General features: G+C 40.8%; 1 protein-coding gene across 3 annotated transcripts in view; it reads right to left on the bottom strand.

Moving 5' to 3' along the window:
• Positions 1 to 19,496, bottom strand: part of NF1 (neurofibromin 1) — a 114,013-nt gene that overhangs the window by 7,981 nt on the left and 86,536 nt on the right. For all 3 annotated transcript variants that reach the window (XM_080374168.1, XM_080374167.1, XM_080374169.1), the window contains 16 exons: positions 18,413 to 18,627; positions 18,136 to 18,197; positions 17,895 to 18,009; positions 16,950 to 17,051; positions 15,870 to 16,010; positions 15,384 to 15,510; positions 14,685 to 14,816; positions 14,008 to 14,143; positions 13,035 to 13,192; positions 12,013 to 12,135; positions 11,182 to 11,309; positions 10,367 to 10,467; positions 9,043 to 9,185; positions 8,155 to 8,201; positions 7,124 to 7,340; positions 7 to 559 (listed from right to left, as the gene is read on the bottom strand). In XM_080374168.1, coding sequence (XP_080230294.1) covers positions 417 to 559; positions 7,124 to 7,340; positions 8,155 to 8,201; positions 9,043 to 9,185; positions 10,367 to 10,467; positions 11,182 to 11,309; positions 12,013 to 12,135; positions 13,035 to 13,192; positions 14,008 to 14,143; positions 14,685 to 14,816; positions 15,384 to 15,510; positions 15,870 to 16,010; positions 16,950 to 17,051; positions 17,895 to 18,009; positions 18,136 to 18,197; positions 18,413 to 18,627 — 2,090 coding nt within the window. In that variant the 3' untranslated portion in view covers positions 7 to 416. The remainder of the gene's footprint in view (positions 1 to 6; positions 560 to 7,123; positions 7,341 to 8,154; positions 8,202 to 9,042; positions 9,186 to 10,366; positions 10,468 to 11,181; positions 11,310 to 12,012; positions 12,136 to 13,034; positions 13,193 to 14,007; positions 14,144 to 14,684; positions 14,817 to 15,383; positions 15,511 to 15,869; positions 16,011 to 16,949; positions 17,052 to 17,894; positions 18,010 to 18,135; positions 18,198 to 18,412; positions 18,628 to 19,496) is intronic.

Consider the following 19,496-nt stretch of genomic DNA (forward strand, 5'->3'; position numbering starts at 1 on the left):
AACTACCTTGAAAAGTGTGCAAACAGGAGTAAGGATGAACACTTTCCTTTAGAGAAGAAACAAGGCAGATAACAGAAGCACGGCAGAACTGTATGAGAAATGGCTTTCGTATTTGGACACGATACGGTTCTGCAGTGTTACAGAACTCCACACCTCCTCCGGCTACAAAGTCCGTCAGGATCTATATGGGCAGTTCTGAAACACCGGCTTACATCAAGAACAGAAGGAAAGACATGAAGGCATTAAAATTCAGGCAATGTTTCAAGAGTTGATCATCTGGCAACACGGCTGACAGGATGGGAACTTTGAAATCAAGTGCAGCATCACAACCAGTGGATGGCCCCTTGTGAGGGCCCACATGTGTCAGTCAGTTTCCAAAAGAAAAGAAAATAAAGAAAAAAATTAGAAAGAAGTAATCACACAATCTTTTTGATGCTGTGACGTTTGAAACTGCCAGTGCTGCGCTGCTTTTGCACTTGGCTCGCGGAGCCGTGGCGCATCCTCCCACTGTTGGAGTGTCCGGCGGTGGGCGAAAGCTCTACGTTCTCCTTGTCGATCCCTGGGGAAACACAAGGACCACGGTTAACGCCCCTGCCTTGGCCACCCCCCAACTTCACGCTCTAAGGGTGGCCCCCAATGGGTGTCCTCTGGCAGTGCTGGGCCCAAGCGCAGCTCCAGCTCCCCCTGACCCTGGGGTGGGCGAGGGACAGCAGGGCTGGAGCGAGGGGCCTGGCAGAGCTGCAGGGGACCCGCCTGCACTGGTGTCAGCAGTCCGGACAAAGAAGGACATCGTGGTCCAAAGCCCTGCGGAATTCTGCCATGCTGACAAGGGGCAGTTCATTCCCAACAGCACTTGGCAACACCAGCCAGCAGTGATGCCGCCTGCCTGGGAAAGCAGTCACAATGTACTTGTAAAAAGAATTAATTACTTGTGGTAGCTTAACCCCAACAGGCAGGTCAGCACCACGTAACCGCTGGTCATCCCCCTCCACCCCAGCGGGACAGTGGGAGAGGAAAGGAAGAGTAAAAGAAAGAAAATTTGGGCATCCTGATTAAAATAAAAAGTCTAGGTAAGTGAGGGATTTGTGGAAGAAAAAGCAAAACAAAACAAGTGATGCAATCGCAATCGCTCAGCAGCCCCGTGCCCAGCCAGGTCCTGGGTGCAGGACGGCTGACCGCCAGCATCCCTCTTAGTCACCGAGCGGCACGCCGCCTGGTGCGGACTAACCAGTGGGCTGCGCCCACCCCGCCTCCTCCCAGCGGGGCTGAGCGAGGATCAGAGCAGGCCCTGCCCCGCGCCAACGCTGCGCAGCACGGCTTTGGTCACGCAGCTAAAAGGCAGCCCCGTGGCAGCTGCTGTGAGAAAATCAGCTCTACCCAGCCAGGCCCCAGTGTAACACAGCCTTGCTGTCAATGATATCTCTGCCTCACCAATGACAAATCTAAATACAGTTATTTCATTGCAGTGCTCTAGTATCAAAAATATTTTTTTCAGGATCAGATGCATGACCCTGTGTTCCACAAGAGCCTGGACTCCGACCACATAAACCACGTCCACATGCTGAAGCACGATGCCTGCTCACACAGACCTAGGCACTCACCCTACACACAGCTTGGCACATTTCAACAGGACTCGTTCAAATCTTTTTTTCCCCCCCCTCCCTTAAAGTTGCAGCTTGAATTCACTGTTAAACTGTCTCCAGCAATAAAAGACAAAATACTTTGGACTATGGGCACTGGCTGATCTGTTTCAATCTATGCTGCTTTCCTACAATGTGAGAACAGGGGTACCAACTGCTGACTGACCTCACCCAGTCAGCTCTTCAAACAGGAGCGGGAGTTTTATTTAATGTGGGAAATGGCACACGTAAACGTTCACATGGCAGATGAAGGGCTCCCCTGCATCCTCAGAGCATCCGTCCCGCTGAAAACACTAAGTCTCCCAGGCCACAAAGCCCTTCCTGGCTCAGCTTTGAGAAGACTGAGCAAAAAGTCTGACTCGAGTCTCTTCTGACTTTTGCATTCTCTGGGAGGATGACAGTCTGTCCAGTCCAGGGGCTTCTTCAAGCCAAAAATCAACGACTGCTTCTGAACAGGGGAATGGCGGGGTGAGGAAGGCTCGTACCTGAGCCTACAGGGTTCTGCTGCAATGGCAGCGGCTGATGCTTGCTACTAGAGAAGATTCATGTGCATTCAGGTACCTACAATGCAGGTATTTGCTTGAAGAATTAAGTGTCAAAGTGTAGACACCAATTATAATGCTTTAAGCACTGGCATATTGAGAGGGGGAGGGGAAAAAAAAAAAAAAAAAAGAGCGCCAACAATTAACTTGGAACAAGGACAAGTAAAACTGTTTTCTAAGCATGGTATTAACAGGAAACATGCAGAGCAGGTGAGTCTGGAAATCCTTACAAGAACTGCTGTGGCCTAAGTTCAGCTCCACCAAAGGTGGGAGGAGGCTGAGGGAGTACAAGAGAAGGATGAAACCAGACAGGTCTATACCCAAGTGCATACACTTTTCTGAGAAGCTTTGCACATTCGCCGCAGGACAAGGCAACTCTATTATGTTTTACTAAAAGAATCACATCAAAAAAAACCTCGAAAATTAACTGCTTTAGTGTAAACTTCATGCTGACAATGATGACAACAGATGAAAGCCCTGGGTTATGAGCTGTTACTCTAACAGCTCTGGACACAGTAACTTGAAGATACAAGAGCTGAGACTTGTGTTTAACGCAGACATGCTTCCGACAATCATTACTTTTATTCTGAGTTAATCGTTCATGTTGCAGTATCTTAGTATAGCTGTCACATTATTCCTGCAACAAAATCAGTGTCTGATGTGGGTTGAGCAACACTCAACACTTGTGGTACATCTGCAGCAGTGGAACGAACAGCGGGAGGGTGTTTTTATGCAAGAGGGTAAAAGTGCAGTTAGCAGCAAAAACTGGAACGTCTGACAGTGAACAAAACGTTAGAACAAAATCCTGCTGCTATAAATGACATCTCCCACGGTTATGTCTCATTCCTATAAGAAACTGATTCTCATTGGCATTAGCAAGAATAAAGAACACACTCCACAATTCACACACATATAGGGCCAACTTCAGAACACCAGCCAGGAGCTGGCTGCAGGCTACATCGCCTTTCCTCTCCTCGCGTGGGTGTGTGCTTACAAAAACCACAAACTCCAATGAGAATAGCAAGCAACCCATGGGCATGAGCAAAAAAACCCGCTTCTGCAGCTTTTCCTTACTCCTCCGTACAGAAGTAGCAATCCGGTGGTGTTGAGGACCCACTCTACTGAGCTTCTGTCTGCTGCAGTTTAGGGCACAGAACTCGTGTCGGTTTACTGGTGGTGTGTAACTGAAGTTACAACAGACTTCCAGTGCATCTAACGAGCTCATGTGAAATAGTTCACTGTAGCTTAGTACCTGCAGCAGAGTAGTTCCACATACCAAGCATCTCCTTCTCTATTCCCAAATTTATCTTATTCTTAAAGACGTGACTGACTGACTTTACCTGCTCGATTATCAGATACAATTAGCATCGCACAAGAAACGCAACAGCTTAGCACTTACACTGAAGCCATTCCCGCTGTCAAAAGGATCGGTAAACTGCTTCTCATGCCACCAGCCCAACCCTGAAGCAGATCAAGCAGTATTGCGTGCAAATATGGTGAAAGTAGAGTGTACCTTGATGAGGAAGCTGCATGAAAACTGCAGATTTAGAGCAAGGCAGAGAAGCTTCACAGACACAGAATGAAAGAAATAATGTAAGTGAACAACGTCCATGACAAGGGGAAGAAAAGGGGAAGGAGAGGGAAAGGAGAAGAGATGGTGTCAGACAAACATTTATAAACAATGAGCTTGCCTATTTGTATCCAGATACCAGAGAAGAAGTTTTCACAGATCTGCAACTTGGTATACTTGTAACCATAATAAAAAACCCTCATTTGGCTGAAAGTTTCTTTAACTCAGTGTGATAAAGGAGCTTAGCACTGCTACATACTTGATTTTCATGTTCAGGAGTTCTCAAATCAAAGTGGATGATGGATCTGCATCCCTTATTAGTCCCACAGTTGCCTTACTGTTTCAAGCAATCCTGTGGCCCACCTTTACTTCATATTCTGAACGTCTTTCACCAGTGATTCTGATGTTGGCAGATACTAGGTCTTCCACCCCTTATTCCCTCACACTCATCTCTACAGTGTAAACGTGTACAGCAATGACAATGTCACCAGGCACCTCCAGGCACAGTTAGTGAGAATGCAAAATTCATGTATGCAGCTGTGAAGCTGTACAAAGTGCCAGAACACCAATTAAATTTTTAATATAATTAAACAGCTTAAAAAGCAAAGCATGTTTTATGTGAAGTTGCACTGCTTAAGATACAATTTCACTGGTTTAAACTGGTATGTTGATTGAAGTGGAGCAATGTAATAAATGTGGAATGAAGAAGCAAAATGAAAAGCTCCATCCCGTGACTTGATCCACAGTTTGAGAAAGCTGGAGATCCCCTGATCAAACCCCAAGTCTTTGTATTCAAATTGCTAGAATGAAGCGAGAATGCTCAAGGAAATAGGCAGGACACTAATAAATAGTAAGTGATGAGGGGAGAACACCACTCAGATTAAACACGAAGCACAAGGCTTTCCTTAAGTAGCAGCTACTTCAGGCTATTTCACATCAGCTGGAAACGCCTATAAAGGCTGGTTCTTTACAGAGATGCCTCCAGTCTGGTTACACCAAAATGGAACCATTAGTCCCTCATGTTGGTCTTTTACAATTTAATTTCCAAGCAAACCACACGCTAAGCATCATAAATACATTATTACAGACTCACTAGTATCCCCAAAAAGTTCACTAGTTCCTAGGTCCACTTGTGGAGATGAGCTCTTAACCAGCGTTTGAGAAGAGCCATCTGTTTGCAGATGAAAGAGAATTTTGACAAGCTGGATTAATTCCTTCCTCTTAGCTAACAAAGGAAGAAGGAACAGAAAGTGAGGCATATGGAAGGAAGACATTTACACAGCAAAATGCTTTTTTCGCTAGTAGAGGGCCTAATCCTGCATCATCACTTCATCCTTGCAAGTAGCAGCGTTGGAATTGCCAGATGCCACATTCTAAACAGAAAGATGCTGCCCATAGTGTGCACACTTCCACACTGAAAGCAAGGTCTGGCTCCTTTCCCTCCTTGAATTTTATCCTTCTCCATGTTCCAGTAGCACAGATGATTCTGAGCTGTATGTTGAAGTTGCTATTGAACCACTTCCCTTTTCCATAACCATAACATACAGGTAGTTACCTGTACCTGCAGTCTCTCAGGAGTTGGTATACGGAGATACAGAGACAGGATGAGCTGCATGACAATGTAATAAAGTGGTTGCATTATATATTCATAACATATAATCGACATTGTGAAGTGTTAAGTAGCTCTTCAAACTCAACTTTCACCAGTTCTTATTACTCTGATCAAAAGGGACTCCAATGGCACCAGCAGGTCCCTTTTTCAGGCCACACTGCTCTTTCCCTTGTTCCCACGCACGAATGAAAAAGGACGAAACAACGGCAACACTGGTCTCCTTTAGGCTAGAGAGACATGTAACAACTGTGACAAATATGCTTCACACTTCCTCTCCTCACTTGGGACAACTATTTCATGTAATAAATCATCTTAAATCGGCAGGAAACTGGAAAGCAAATATTGTTTTGAGTACATTTACACTGACAGGGATCTTGAAATATAATTCTAGAACGCTTTATCAATATTTCAGGAAGGTGGTGTCCCCCAGATTAAACCATTTTCTTCTCATACTGGAAAAAAGCAAGTTGTAATCACTTCTCACTGCATGAAATAAATCACTATTCCCAAATTAATCAAACACACAGCGTGCTCTCTTACCTCTGTTGCACCTCTGCAATACTCATCATACTGGGCAAAAAGCATGCATCACATCTGTGAGCAAACTGATAATCTGGAAGACCAGATTCCTTGAACTGAACCAAGGCCAGTTAGGCAGAACTTATTTCAGGGCTTGCAGAAACCAGTGAACAAGAGTGGAAAAAACCCAGAACACCTCTGCAAATACTGTACCTAAATACAAGTGGCTTCTAGCCTTCCTTTGAGGTTAGAAACAAAGCGGAAGCAAAAGGCTGGCCGGCTTCAGTGTTCAGAACTGCAACAGTTAAATCCTAATTTAAGAAATAGCATACAGTATAATTTTTATGACAAAGAAGAGTAAAGAAGTTGCTCAATATACAGACACTAATCCAAAATCACTTCAGGAAGAGTCTTCACACAGATTTCTTTGACATAAATTCCATTTTCTTCCTAATTTTAATTTTCTCTGGCTTATGCTTCGTCTGCTATTCTGAATAATTTTTACTCTTTTTTTCATTTTTCACCCTGAAAATCTATGCTGTTAAATTTAACCTCTGCATTTCCCTGTAATTCCCTTCTCTCCAAGCCAGAAGGAGTTCAGTGGTTTTATCCATTTACTGCCTTTGATGACTGTTCTTTTCTTGAACACCTTCATTTTATCAGCAGCACGTTTCTGGCAATACAGTGGTCTGAACTGACCCGGTATTCCACACATCTCTAGCGGAATGCACGCTCTTTTGTCTTCAAGGGAGGGTAGTCCCTCTGTATGATGCTGCCTGTATGAACACTGGCCTTAAATCATCAGTCAATTGAAACAGAGTCAGCCCAGACACACTCTTCCACAGCACAGTTCTGGATTATTTTTCCTAATACGTGCTACCTTGTAGTGCCCAGATAGGTATTACTCTCCTTGCAAAATATTGTATGTTTATTAATTTTCAAGACTCCACTGCTGCATATGTTCCATATTAAGATGCAGCTGTTACTCATTCTGATGCACTTAATGCTATTTCCTTCACGTATAATGACCTGGGAGACAGCTTTCGTGCTGGACAGAATCCAACATTGGAAATACCAGCGAAACAGCTCAGTGCACAGCTCAGTGTTCATTCGACTCAAGCACGCAATGAGGTTTTACGCATAAACACATTTGAAGAGACAACGAGGCTGAGTGTGTGGCTACAAACCCAGTAAATTCATAAGTTTCCCTTACCTATGTAGTACCAGAACAGCTACTGACCTGGGGAGTGTTGGGAAGTCGCAAGCGAGGTCATGGAATTGGAAAGGTTAAGGTTGGCAGTAATGCTGAGCTGGCTCTGCACTGCGGGAGGATATGGAGATGTGGGCGTCAGGAGAGATTCTTCACTGGTTTCCTCATCAATTCCAGGCAAATACGTGTCAATCAAGGCATCAAGAAACTTCACTATGAGCTCAGCATAGTCAGGGATTTGTGTTTGCTGTGGGCGATGGTGGCGGGGGGAAGGAAAAAAAAAATTGGTTCTTTTCTTTCTACTTTTCTGTCAATATGAGCTTTGACTCAGAACTCTAGCATTACACTGGTTTTGCCTCAAAATTTTAAAAAGTGTTTGATGTGAATATCTGTACAACCCAATTTGTGGTCTTTTCCAGATTAATCTAAACATGCATGTTAAAGACCATTTGTAGGTGTGTAATTTCAGTAGCGCGTGGAAGAACAAGATTAGAAAAGAAAGGCCACGGCATCCAGGAGGTGAACTGCCCCAGCTGCCGGTACCTAACACGGTACTAACAGCACTGCCCATGCCCCCAGAGCCTGACATCCAGAACACTGCCCATGCTGCTCAGCTAGTTCTTGTTACGAGGACTAGAGGGTACAAATGGCAGTACAGACGGTCAGCGCTCAATGTGTTTGTTCTGTTGTAACCTAAGCTTTAACTTTCTGGAATTTCGTTATCCAATGAATCCCTTACACTGCAAGATACATGTAATAAACTAAAGACTTTCTGATCGATACTGTCCATCCAAGGCCCCTTAGTGAACCTGGGAGCAGTAAAAAGGTGCATTTACACACCCGACTGCTTTTACCCAGCTTTGGTAACTTGACCTTACCGCGTGTGACAGAATAATCTGATGCAGGCTCAAGAACTGTTTTAGCTAAGTGAGCCTTAGAGTCCCAACTTGCTCACATAAACTCTATGACACGCCATTTACTTGCTTCTTTCCTGGAGCATCGGTGCCCTTTATACAGAAAACAAAGGCAAATCGCTCATGAACTTAATGTACTGTTCATACCTTAGAAAACGGGCCAGCAAACCTCCATAACCCATTAAATCCAAAACCTGCAACAACAAACTGAATGTTACCACAAAAACACAGTTCTCAACTGACTGTGAACAACTAGAAAGTACATGTAGTACATCCCTCAGATCTACTTAGGCACGGAAATGAAGTATTTTGATTCGAAGATGCAACGCTAGATTTTTGTCCAAACCATGTATAACCAACGTAAGGCATTTTAATTTCTATATGAAGTACATAAGTAGCAATAACCTGGAAATCTCAGAGCATCGCAGAGCTGTCATACAAGAAATTCTTGATGATTTTTTTAAAAGGTAAATTTAGCATGTAAATAAATATCTCATTTTAAAAAATTATGTCAACATTCAAGTTTTTCTTCAACCGTCATCTGTTTCTTATGGATCTTCCTGTAAAGTTTCTGATTAAGGACCAAATATAAAATATTTATGTTTTAGGCATTCAAGTGTCACTTGAAAGTGAGCTCGGGCACTGAAAAACAAACATTACTCTATGGAATTTACCAGTAATTATATCAACCCTTAACTTTCAAGGTTAACTTAAAACTCATCATTTATCACCACTGTTCATGTTTTGCATTTCTTTAAATTGCTTAGTGGAAACAGAACGCTGAGTTACAACTCCTTTTTACTCACAGTGGTGGTGTAATACTTCCAATATTTGGTGCACAACTGCAGCAAATGGCTTTGTTGGCAGGGTGGGGTTTAATATGCAAACTCTGACTTTTACTAGGATGTAAGAAGTTGGAGAGATGCCACACAAGGCTGCCTGACTAGTCTATCAGGGCTGCAACTCTGAAACATGTTCAGTAGTAAATCTAACTTAAGGCACAGAAGTTTCTCAAAAAAATGGACAAATACTTACTCTGTAGATAAGAAGTTTGGTACTGGGGTGGAGACTCTTCATGGTAGACGACACTCTGAACAATCCCATGAATTGGATTCAACAAATTTGGATCCTGGCACAGCGATAAGAGTGTATTGATCTTGGAATCCAATAAATTATGCCTGCAGAAAAGCAAAGTGGCTTATTTTTTCTTCATTAAATAAATCTGCAGTTCCCGACTGACCTCAGCACGTGGCAGTTAAGGTGGGATTTTCAAAAACTCAGTGATTTCAGAAGTTGAATACAACTCATACGTCTTCAGTGAGGACTTTTACCATGTGCCACAATTTCAAAAAACTGTGCTAACAATATAACCCATTAAAGCATTTACCTAGCACTTTAAATTGCAAATATTTAATTATTTTTAAAAAATAAAAAAATCATTGGATTTGTGTGCATGTCAGAGCTGCAATTTCAAAGCAGCTTTTTTAACTTCTGGGCGCACTGTCTCACTTGAGCTCTCTTGCAGATCTCATGCATGTTTGCTGGCTTCTTTTTAATACAAATGCCAGTTACTTACAAATGTGGTTTCAGTAACTCAAAGAACTTGTCTGTATTTTGACCATTACTTTACAAAGCCAAAAAAAGGTAGTGGTATTTTTAAATGAAGCTCAGGTCAGTTTTAAAAAGTCTACTCATCTTCATTTCTGATAGTTGGGTTTCCCTTACATCTACTGACTCCAGTGAATACTACTTTTAAGGGATATCTGCAGAAATACATCCAAAAAGTATCTTAAACCCTGCTTTAAATCAGTTTTGATATGTGCTTGGGATACCAATTAAAAAACCTGCATCTGAGTGGGGTGACAATAACACTTAAGGGACAGCATACACTGACTTGTACAGAAAGGTACACGAATGCATTAAAATGTCATTTGATTCTCCGCAGTATCAAAAAGCGATAAAGCCATTCCAAGTCACTGGACCAGAGTAATGGCAGCAGTGATGCTGAAAGCTTTGGGAAGAAAGGATGGCTGTACAGACAGGCTCCCTGGCAACCGCTGTACCCAGTTCGCCCACGCTCTGCCAGCCTGCCTGACAACGCGAAGCTGAGGCGCTTTGAGGGCCATCTGTATCCGTGGTATCTGAGGATGTTCCAGTAAGAACATCAAATTCATTTAACACAGTAGGAAAGGGCAATTCTCAAATTGCTGTGGACACGGGTCTCAAGAAGCCACGGACAGCCTCCAGCTAGCCACCCACACGTGAGCAAAGTACCTCGCACATCCCTGTCCTGGTCCAGAGACCTTCCAGAGAAGGGCCAAGTACAGAGTCACCGTAAACAAGTGCTGTAGATACTTACACAACAGGGAATACCTTTGGGAAGACAACACTGGCTTCTGCTAAATACTCATACAGAATCCGCTGGTCAAACTCATCAGTAGTGTACTTCACTAATGTTGCCTGTCATAACGGAAAGGATCAAATTAGCATGCTTCTAATTTAATTCAAGTAGTTATAGGCTTTCCTTGTTGTTGCTAGGGGTTTAAGATTTCTGAATAGCAGAAAGCAGCATTACAAAAAATTAATTTATGTCCTCTTTGGACATGGAATCAAGTTACATGTGTATGCAGGAAACAATAAAAACAGTTGGTAATAGCTTCTATTTTGGCAAAAAAAATTAGCTAGTCAGTTTCTGACAAAATGGAGTTTCAGAATTATACCAGGAATAGTAACTTTATTGGTATATCTGAAGAAAGCACTATCATACTGTACCTATATTACTAGTTAATTCGGTTTAAAAATTATTATGCTGGGATTCCAACATTTTTTACTTCTTAACCTTTTAAGCACAATACATTAATAATTAATATCTTTTTATTACAGAAAATTACTTTGTGATAAAAATCTGCCAGGAAAAAGGGACAACTGTTGGACAAATTCTACAAAACAATACAGAGTAACAAAAATTCAGCATTTGCTCTCAAAAGAGCATTTAAATACATTTCCAAAAGTGATGCCTAGGAAGCTGGAAGAACAGCAACAAAAGAATAGACTTGCACATCACAGTCATTCTGATCCATATAAATTTAGAAACACTGCAAGGAACATGTATGCATCTTTGGAAGGTAAAAGAGTATCAGAAAATAACAGACAATACACAGAAATAAAGCTTACAAGAACTGTAAGCAGCAGTGCTTGAATTTTTGGGTCAGTCAGAACTTCTTCATCTAGGAGCACATTTGACTCAGAAACAGAAACTTTTCGAAGATGTGGGTGTTGCTGTGGTGATATTCTCTGGGTTTCTGCCAAGTAAAAAAGAGCAACTCATCCAAAGCGAAATAAACCCAAACCAAAATAGAGTTAGCGCTTGCACAACAAATTCAGTCATATGCACACTTCAGAGTTCACCAGCCTTTTCACAAAGTACAAAAGCAACAACTATGCTGCAACACCAGCAGCACTAGACCGTTATGTGGGATGTATTACCAAATGGCAAACAATAACCCTCCTTTCCTACGGGGTGAAATACAGGCCCGAGGTGGCCAGTACCACAGCCAGGGCCAGGCAGCAGACTGATGTCAGACCCAGCACAAGACCCCCTGTCCTGCATTGCAGCTGGGGCTGGGTGCACAGGAAGCAGATGTAGGAGAAGATGAAGAGAGGCATTCCGGGCACTAGGTCACGTTCCCTCTCCTGCAGAAATCTGCAGCTAGGACTTACAAACTTACAGAAAGCCAAATTTTAGTTATTTCATTTCACTCCTGCATTGCAGTGCTTTATAGCTGCCCCTCGTTCTGCATCTGCAAACTGAGCAGCTCTAATGGAAACCTCAGTTGCCAGAGAGACGGAAGAGTCTACTCTCCAAAAGCCACTATGTTAAGAAAGGTATTTCCCCCTTACCTTGTAGTAACCTAGGCAAATAAACACTGATTCCAGAAATAAGCCTTTGTAGATACATACAAAGCATTTATAATTGGTATTATTCTTAAAATGTTAGTTTCTCACCCATTTCATAATCATTTTCGGCTACTCTCCTCATTTTGGGAGGCGTTGTGATTCCAGATTCCATGTCTTGCCTTTTAGGAGCCTTTGTGTCCGATATCAAATGGTCAAAACTTTTCCTTGTACCTGAAAACAATTTAACAGGCAATTAAAAACATTAAACCTAAAGTCCATATTCTAACTTTTCCTGATTTTCTGCTACTCTATCTACATCATATTGATAGGAATCTGAGGACATTTTCACTGTTATTTTCATCAGGGATGGTAGAGAAAATACAATCACACCATGCTGCTCTCCATCACAGTTTCCAAAACGCTTCACAATACATATGAGAAAAGCAAGCAATTTATTCCAATTTGTAAGCTGTGGGCATGCTATGGTTTCCTGGTCAACATGTCACATCGAATAAACATGCCAAAATGTGATTACTGGAAAGGAAGCAGCAATAGCACTGTAAAGAAAGAAATGCCCCTCTCCTTCCGTATACATCGTATAATATAATGTAAAAGGGTGCCTACAAGTTATGCAAGGCAACTCATCCTGCTTCTCTGATATTAAGACTTTACTTGTAAACACGACGCACTGAGAAGTCATGAATAAAAATCAGATTGCTTACAAAACATCTAAAATGTTCTGGGACCATCTCTTCTAGCATAAATAGAGTATTCAATATAGTAGCTAAGGTATTCAGCTTCTTGGTTTAGTTGAAAGAGGGCTGGGGGCAGAAAATTGGCACTATGAATCCTAAGTATCTTTTTTTCTTCCTTTTTTTTCCACTTCAACACAAACATTTTGAGTGTCACTCTTGCTTCCCACCCCCACCCACCCCCCACAATGAAAAGAACTGCGTCAGTCCTCTTTAACTGTACAGTGTTCTGTAAATTGTATTTTGTAGAAACTGCACATATTCCTCTGAATCAGGAATAAGCACTTAAAAGTCAGAACAAATACAAGTGTAATTTCTTTCTCCAGTAACACTTCCTGGGGCATTCTGTAGACAAATTGGAAAATTAGTTATCTTAACCTAGAAGCTTTTTAGTGTTCGCTTGTGAAGGCTGCCCCATATCCAAACTCATGGATTTTCGTGTTCGAGGACTTATCTGTCCCACTGTTGGGTAACTGGCAGCCAGATGTCTGTCTGACCCCTTTGGTGATGACCATGGTTGATTTTCCTTTAGTGTCCTGAAAGTGCAGAGAAATTAAATTCAGAAAGATCTTCAAAACTGTGCACATTTAGGCATAATTTTTTCAAATGGCCAAACTATCCGTTACTAAACCCGTCTTTCCCAACAGGTTAATTTCCCAAAAACACAAACTAAGAAACAGTAATTACTTTGCCTGCAAAAATGTCCAAGCTAATGAAAACTAATAATCTGATATGTATGTAAAGCTGAAGAGATCAAAAAATAAAGAAATGAGAACACAAGCAAATCAGTCTATGAAGGAATATAACCAGCTACTCCATATGGATGCTAAAAAGAGAGAAAAGCACCAACTAAAGTGCTCCCTATTGAAAGAAACCGGCTCTCCACCTCACTTCTACACCGATTCTTAGCTTATCTCTGTGGCTGCACATAGACAGGCTATAAGGTGTCAAGATTTTCCAGTGACATGGAGCAAATGATTGCTTAGTATACGCCCTGAAGCTCTTAAAGGGACAAAAAAAATTTCTTCTAAAACATAAATGAAAAATGAGATTAAATTAAGTCTTGTAAAAAGACATTAGCAATAACTTTAACAGCCTCCAAAGCAGTTAAGCTCTGAAGCAGCTTTACAGATCTCAAAATTAAATCTATACAAATTCAACACCCAAATTCCTCTGTGACTCCTGATCACACTGTAAATAGCATATTGGTCTGGAACCAGTAACAGAACATCAGCTTAGCTTTACAAACGTGGGTTTCAGTTTTCAATATACCACAGGTTACCTTTGGATAACTTACTAAAAGAAACAGACACTGAAATTTGGATAACTTATCTGAAGTTAGACAACCAACCTATAGCTAGTGTCACTGTGATGTATGGGATATGTATCCATAGGAACATTTTCCATTGAAACGTCTGTCAACAAGAGAGACTTCCTATGTTTTAGGCTGCAGCGACTTCGAACTTCCTCAGACACTGTTAGCAAAGCTAGAAATTCAAAGAAAGCTAACGTAAATTTTCCACGGTAGGAATACATTGAAGAATGTAAACAATGTTCCATAAATTTTAAATTTTTTACTTAGTGCAAAGACTACCATTGAGATGTAACTACACCTTACTGAAACATACAGATTAAAAGTAGGTACTTTAAAAAGAATTATATTACCCATCCAGTTAAAATTACATGATTTAAACATTCGCGCTCACGTGGCTGCAATTTCTATTTCTACACCACTAGAAATTTGAACATTCTAAGGCACAGACTTCAGCAGTTAGATGAAGGAACCTGCAGCCTCCCTGAGGCATTTTCAAGGCTGCACAGCAGGTCCTGTGCTGGCGAGCCTGCAGCCCACAAAGCTCTCACTGACGTTCCCCAGCCTAGCCCAGGCTCTTGTCCATTTCCAGTTACCAGTTCCCTTTATGCTGGCACAGTTTTAACAGCCTAAACCCATAAGAATCCACACAATAACACAATAATCCATTCCTTTTCAGTTAGCACAAATTTAAAAGAATGATTGTTTCATTTTACCTGCTAGGTAAGCCACGCTCTGGGTGTTCACCTCAAACTTGTCACAGTTTCTATGTTTGTTAACTAGAGCTAGTAGTGTATGTAAAATCCTTACTGTTCTTGCTACAGTGGTAGGAGAAGGATGCCTGTACCCTAAGAAATAAGGTTAAGAAACCAAATATTGTATTTATTTTTTGAATGCATATTTATGAAGTATTAATATTGTGAAAATATTTATAAATGTTTTTCAGCATGTTCTCAGAACACTTCATATAAAGGCTAAGGAAGCACAATGTTAACAGAAATTGCACATTGAAGTCTAGTTCTTTCCATCCCTCCCTGCAAAATCACATCACTTCATGTCAGTGCATGTATTATATCCATTATCTCACAAATCAGTCTTCTAAAACAGCGAGCCTGAACAGAAGCAAACACACAGAGAAAGAATTCTTGGAGGAAGAAGTAAAGAACTGCAGGAAATGAAGCCACACACCCTATAACAATTAAGAATTTATATCATTAGCACTAAAGACCTTCACAGGACAGGTGTAAAGGAAACCTGGTGAAGTCCTTTAGACAAAGAACATTTAATTCTGCACCTATTCTCCAATCCAAGTTACTTGAAATCCACCACCCACTTTTCTCCCTTTATTCTCAGACTTGTTTTTATTTCCGAATTCGGAGTGTTCACCTAAAATGAGCAGCAATATGTATTCTTACCTTTCAGGAGGTGTCCTACTAGTGCAAAGTTAAAGTTGGAGTTGAAATTCAGCCCAACAAAATGATCCATCTGCTTGCAGTGCCATTCGAGTGGTCTCCTGATCTCCATAAACACCTCTTCTGGGCTCTGACCCAGAAAAAAATAAAACACAAGAGTGCCTCATCGCAAGTTACTCATCATACCTCTAGCTTTTTAAAAAGAGTGACAAAACAGTAATTTTAAGAGCTTACGTGAAAATATCAAACACACTCTTGAACAGAACACATCTGTACATTTCCGTTCCAGTTTATAACACAGTAACAGCCTCATCTCTACGTCTTAGTTCTACTGTTGGTAATACCCAAGTGAAACAATTTCTAATGCACATTTCAGTTTTTGTTCCTTAACTAGTGCCCATGAGGACAAGGAAATTTTATTTTTTTTTTAACAGATCTAACTGCTTACACCAACTAAAGGTGAGTCTCAGCTGATTGCTAACAGCTTACCTTATCATTGAATACTCGGAGGCTATCCAAGGTATGCAGGTTCTGTTCGAGCAGTGCTGTACCCGCCGAGTACAAGTTGACTTCATCTAGCTGCAGCACTGCCATAGCTACCCAAAAGAGTGCCTTGTGCATAGGAGAGTCCTGGGAGGAAAAAGAAAAAGCCACAATTTCACTTTCAAGTCAGTCCCTGTAAGCGAAAGACAGGCAGGACTGACACATGGCATCACTATCCTTCTTGCAGCAGGTTCTGCTCTCAACTACATCCACTCCAACGGAACAGATGTTCAAATGAACCTGTAGTCTTAATGCACTTAACAGGTTAATAGCAGAAAGTAAATCACCCCCCCTACAAGCCATTCCCCTCTCTTGTATTTCTTCTCTTGCTCTCAGAAATGGCAGACACACGTTGCCTCACACCAGACCAAACAGAAATGTGCCTTTTGTTATCAATCTGAGAGCTGACATTGAAAATGGATTGCAATTCTGCACATGTAACTGGCCAGGCGATTTCTTCTCCAAACCAAAAAAGCATGCAGGAGCGACTTGGCATTCAACAGATCCTGGCTCCCTTAGGCAGCAGATTCTTCTAGGAACAAGTTTTATTTACTAACAGTAGATACATGAGGCTCCTCATTACTGGCATACACCTACTAGTATGCTGCTCAATAATAAGCTTGAAAATAACATGCAGATGACTAAATTAATAGCAAATCAGATAAGACTGAGATCTATTACAAGCCATGACCCGAAAAGCATATATTAGCAATCATATATTTGAAAGCCAAGAGTGAAAATCTTTTGGGAAGAACCAAGACAGCCTGTGCGCGACCTTTGCCTGCACCGCCGCGGCCCGGTTTGATGGAGCAGAACAGTACGTTCTAAAGCATTTTTAAACCCTTTGCACAGGCCCCACACAGAAACATCTGACATATTTTCCCATATGTAGTACTTTCAAGCGTGAGTCATAGCAGTGAAGTGTGAACTTCGGATACCACAGCACTTATATTTTTTAGATTATACCCATAATCATAATTTTCATTCACAAAAGTTCTCTGTTTACTCTAAAAATCTAGTTTTTACCTTATTAAGAAGAGGCTGCAGCTTGGTGAGTGCTATAACCGTAGCTTCGATTAGAACTTGGCTATTGTAATTATCAGGACCTTTTAAACAGCTCTCAAGTCCCTTTTTGTAGAAAAAAAAAAACCAAAAGAGTAATTAAAAATACAACCATAACCAGATTTCGCTTTGCAGAAAGAAGATCAAAGACCGAAACAGTAATTGTTGCTTTCAATTAGTTTAAAGCTTGAGCTCATTTTAAATCAATTCTCAAGAACTTTCACAAATGGAGATTTACACAGAGGTGATACATGTATCGCTGAAAGCGACCACACAAGGTGCATTAAAAAAGTAAGGGTGCAGGCCAGGGTGCATGAACAAGAGAGTAACTCTTTTACAATTCAGATGCTGTTCAATTAAAGTTGATGTCCATAAAACTCTTAACAAAAGGAAACATATTTTGCACACTGTTTACTTGCTATGGAATGCAACCTTCTTCAGAAAATGTGGATCATCACTATCAAGCTAGGTAGTCTGTTTCAAAGTTTTCTTATATGCATGTCCTGCTTTTTAGTGTATTTACTTATAAAATGTTAGATTATTAGCTTCCCTTTTTTTAAAGGAAGTTGTGAATCACGTGCATGCAGTTAAATACCTTAGCAGAAAATTATTTAAATACTGACTTCTGGATCAATCTCAGCATCTCAAATTTTAAACTCAATATTGAAAACTATTGTTGCTGTAGAAGTTGCAGCACTGATGAAGCTTACTACCACCAAAGCGATTAAAAATAAAAAGCTTGGGCTACAAAAAGTGTATTTCCAATCAGTATAGTTCTATACAAGAATACAATTGAAAAAAGTATTTATTCTCAAATTATGCCGAGTTCTATATTTGATGGGAAGATAAAGCTAAAAATACTAATACAGCTGGCTTATAAGTCACAAAGGAAAACATAGACCCATATACCTTGCTAAGAATTCGGATTATTTGTTTTATTTGTCCATGAGACACACGCTTACTTATACAGCCAAAGACAACGAGAGCTCTTGGCTGCAGGGATGGGTTATATTGGAATGCAAACCTGCGAAGAAACAAAGTACACTAGATTAAACAAATACACAACAAACAGGCTGTGTAATGAAAAACCAAAACGTTAGGTGTACCACACAGGGCAGGCAGGGGTTATATTTTGAGATCCACAACATACTTTTGAGCTAGTTCAGTCCACTGGTCCAGCCACTTGCATGTTGGAATATCCCTCATACAAGCCTAAAAAGAATTATATTTTTTGAATACATGTAACATTAAGAAAAAGTCTTTTTAAAATTCAGAATATGTAGTTAGTTCAATCCTCAGAAGTCAGCTACTTCACTATTTATTTACCACATCATGGGAGATACATCTCACTACACTGCTTGCCTGTAGAAAGCGTAAGCAGTGCCATTTTCCCTTATGGATAATTTCTTTTGTTTTCAACCACATACCTCCATGATCTCCAACAAAGCTTCAGTAACAGTTTCCAATGAAGTCAGTGCAAAAGTCTCCCTTTCATAGGAACCAGGTGAAAACGACCTGTCGCGATAGCTGGATCGGAACGCAATGACTGCAGCCGATTTCACTTTGCTGATTCCAAACAGCAAATAAAATTTTGGCAGAGAGAACTCGGTCAAGCTCAGTCTTAAAACTTGCTTGGTCTCCTCTGTTGAATAAATTTTTACGTATTAGAGTCAAACCACTAAAATTCAAGCCATATTTGAAACACTCCAAGGCTCACCCTCCCCTGAATACAAAACAGATAATCATCCTATACATCACTTGGCACATTCCAACACTTTTCTTTGCTACTTCTTGCAGAGTGTGCCACAACTGTGGTCTGTTGCAGACTGCTGAAACCAGTCACCAAGAAGATGTATTCTAAAAACAGGTAGAAAGAAACTTGTTTAAAGATGTGGTTCTGTGAGACTTGTCCTGACACTGATTCAGAAAATGGAAACCTGGAGAGTCCCTGCAATACCAACAGTACGGCCAGTTCAAACTGCAATCAGACTCTGCTTTTGGCTCTGGCACTGCAACAAAGAAAGCCACTTAAATCAGAAGAAAATGACGGCCCTGCTACTAGCACTGAGTATTTTTACAATTCTGAACTTTCAATTCATGGCAGTGTACTTCAAATTCATTGTTTTAAAAGGCTTGCCTTTCTCACTGCGTCAATGCAGCGCTTTTCTTTATACATATATATGTGTGTGTGTATTCACATATTCACTCTGTCGATATATATAGATATAAAATGAGTTTCATATACTTAAAAAAAAGACAAGATTATATAAACCTTTGATTTTTTTTCCTGCACAAAATTTAGCCTGGTTTTATACTGTACTTCTATGGTAAGAAGTGACAGCTACATATTTGCTAATATCAATTATTTTAGGACTGCTAAAATACAGCAGCATGCAAAATACCTGTTTTAACAGTATAGTTTCACAATTCCCTTATGTAATTGATATTTTTGTTACCACGTTACACAACCATTCAAAGGATGCGTATCAGCCAGTTTTAGCAGACGTATTT

This window comes from Falco punctatus, assembly GCF_963210335.1.
Source record: "Falco punctatus genome assembly, chromosome: 1".
In the NCBI taxonomy this organism is placed as follows: Eukaryota; Metazoa; Chordata; class Aves; order Falconiformes; family Falconidae; genus Falco; species Falco punctatus.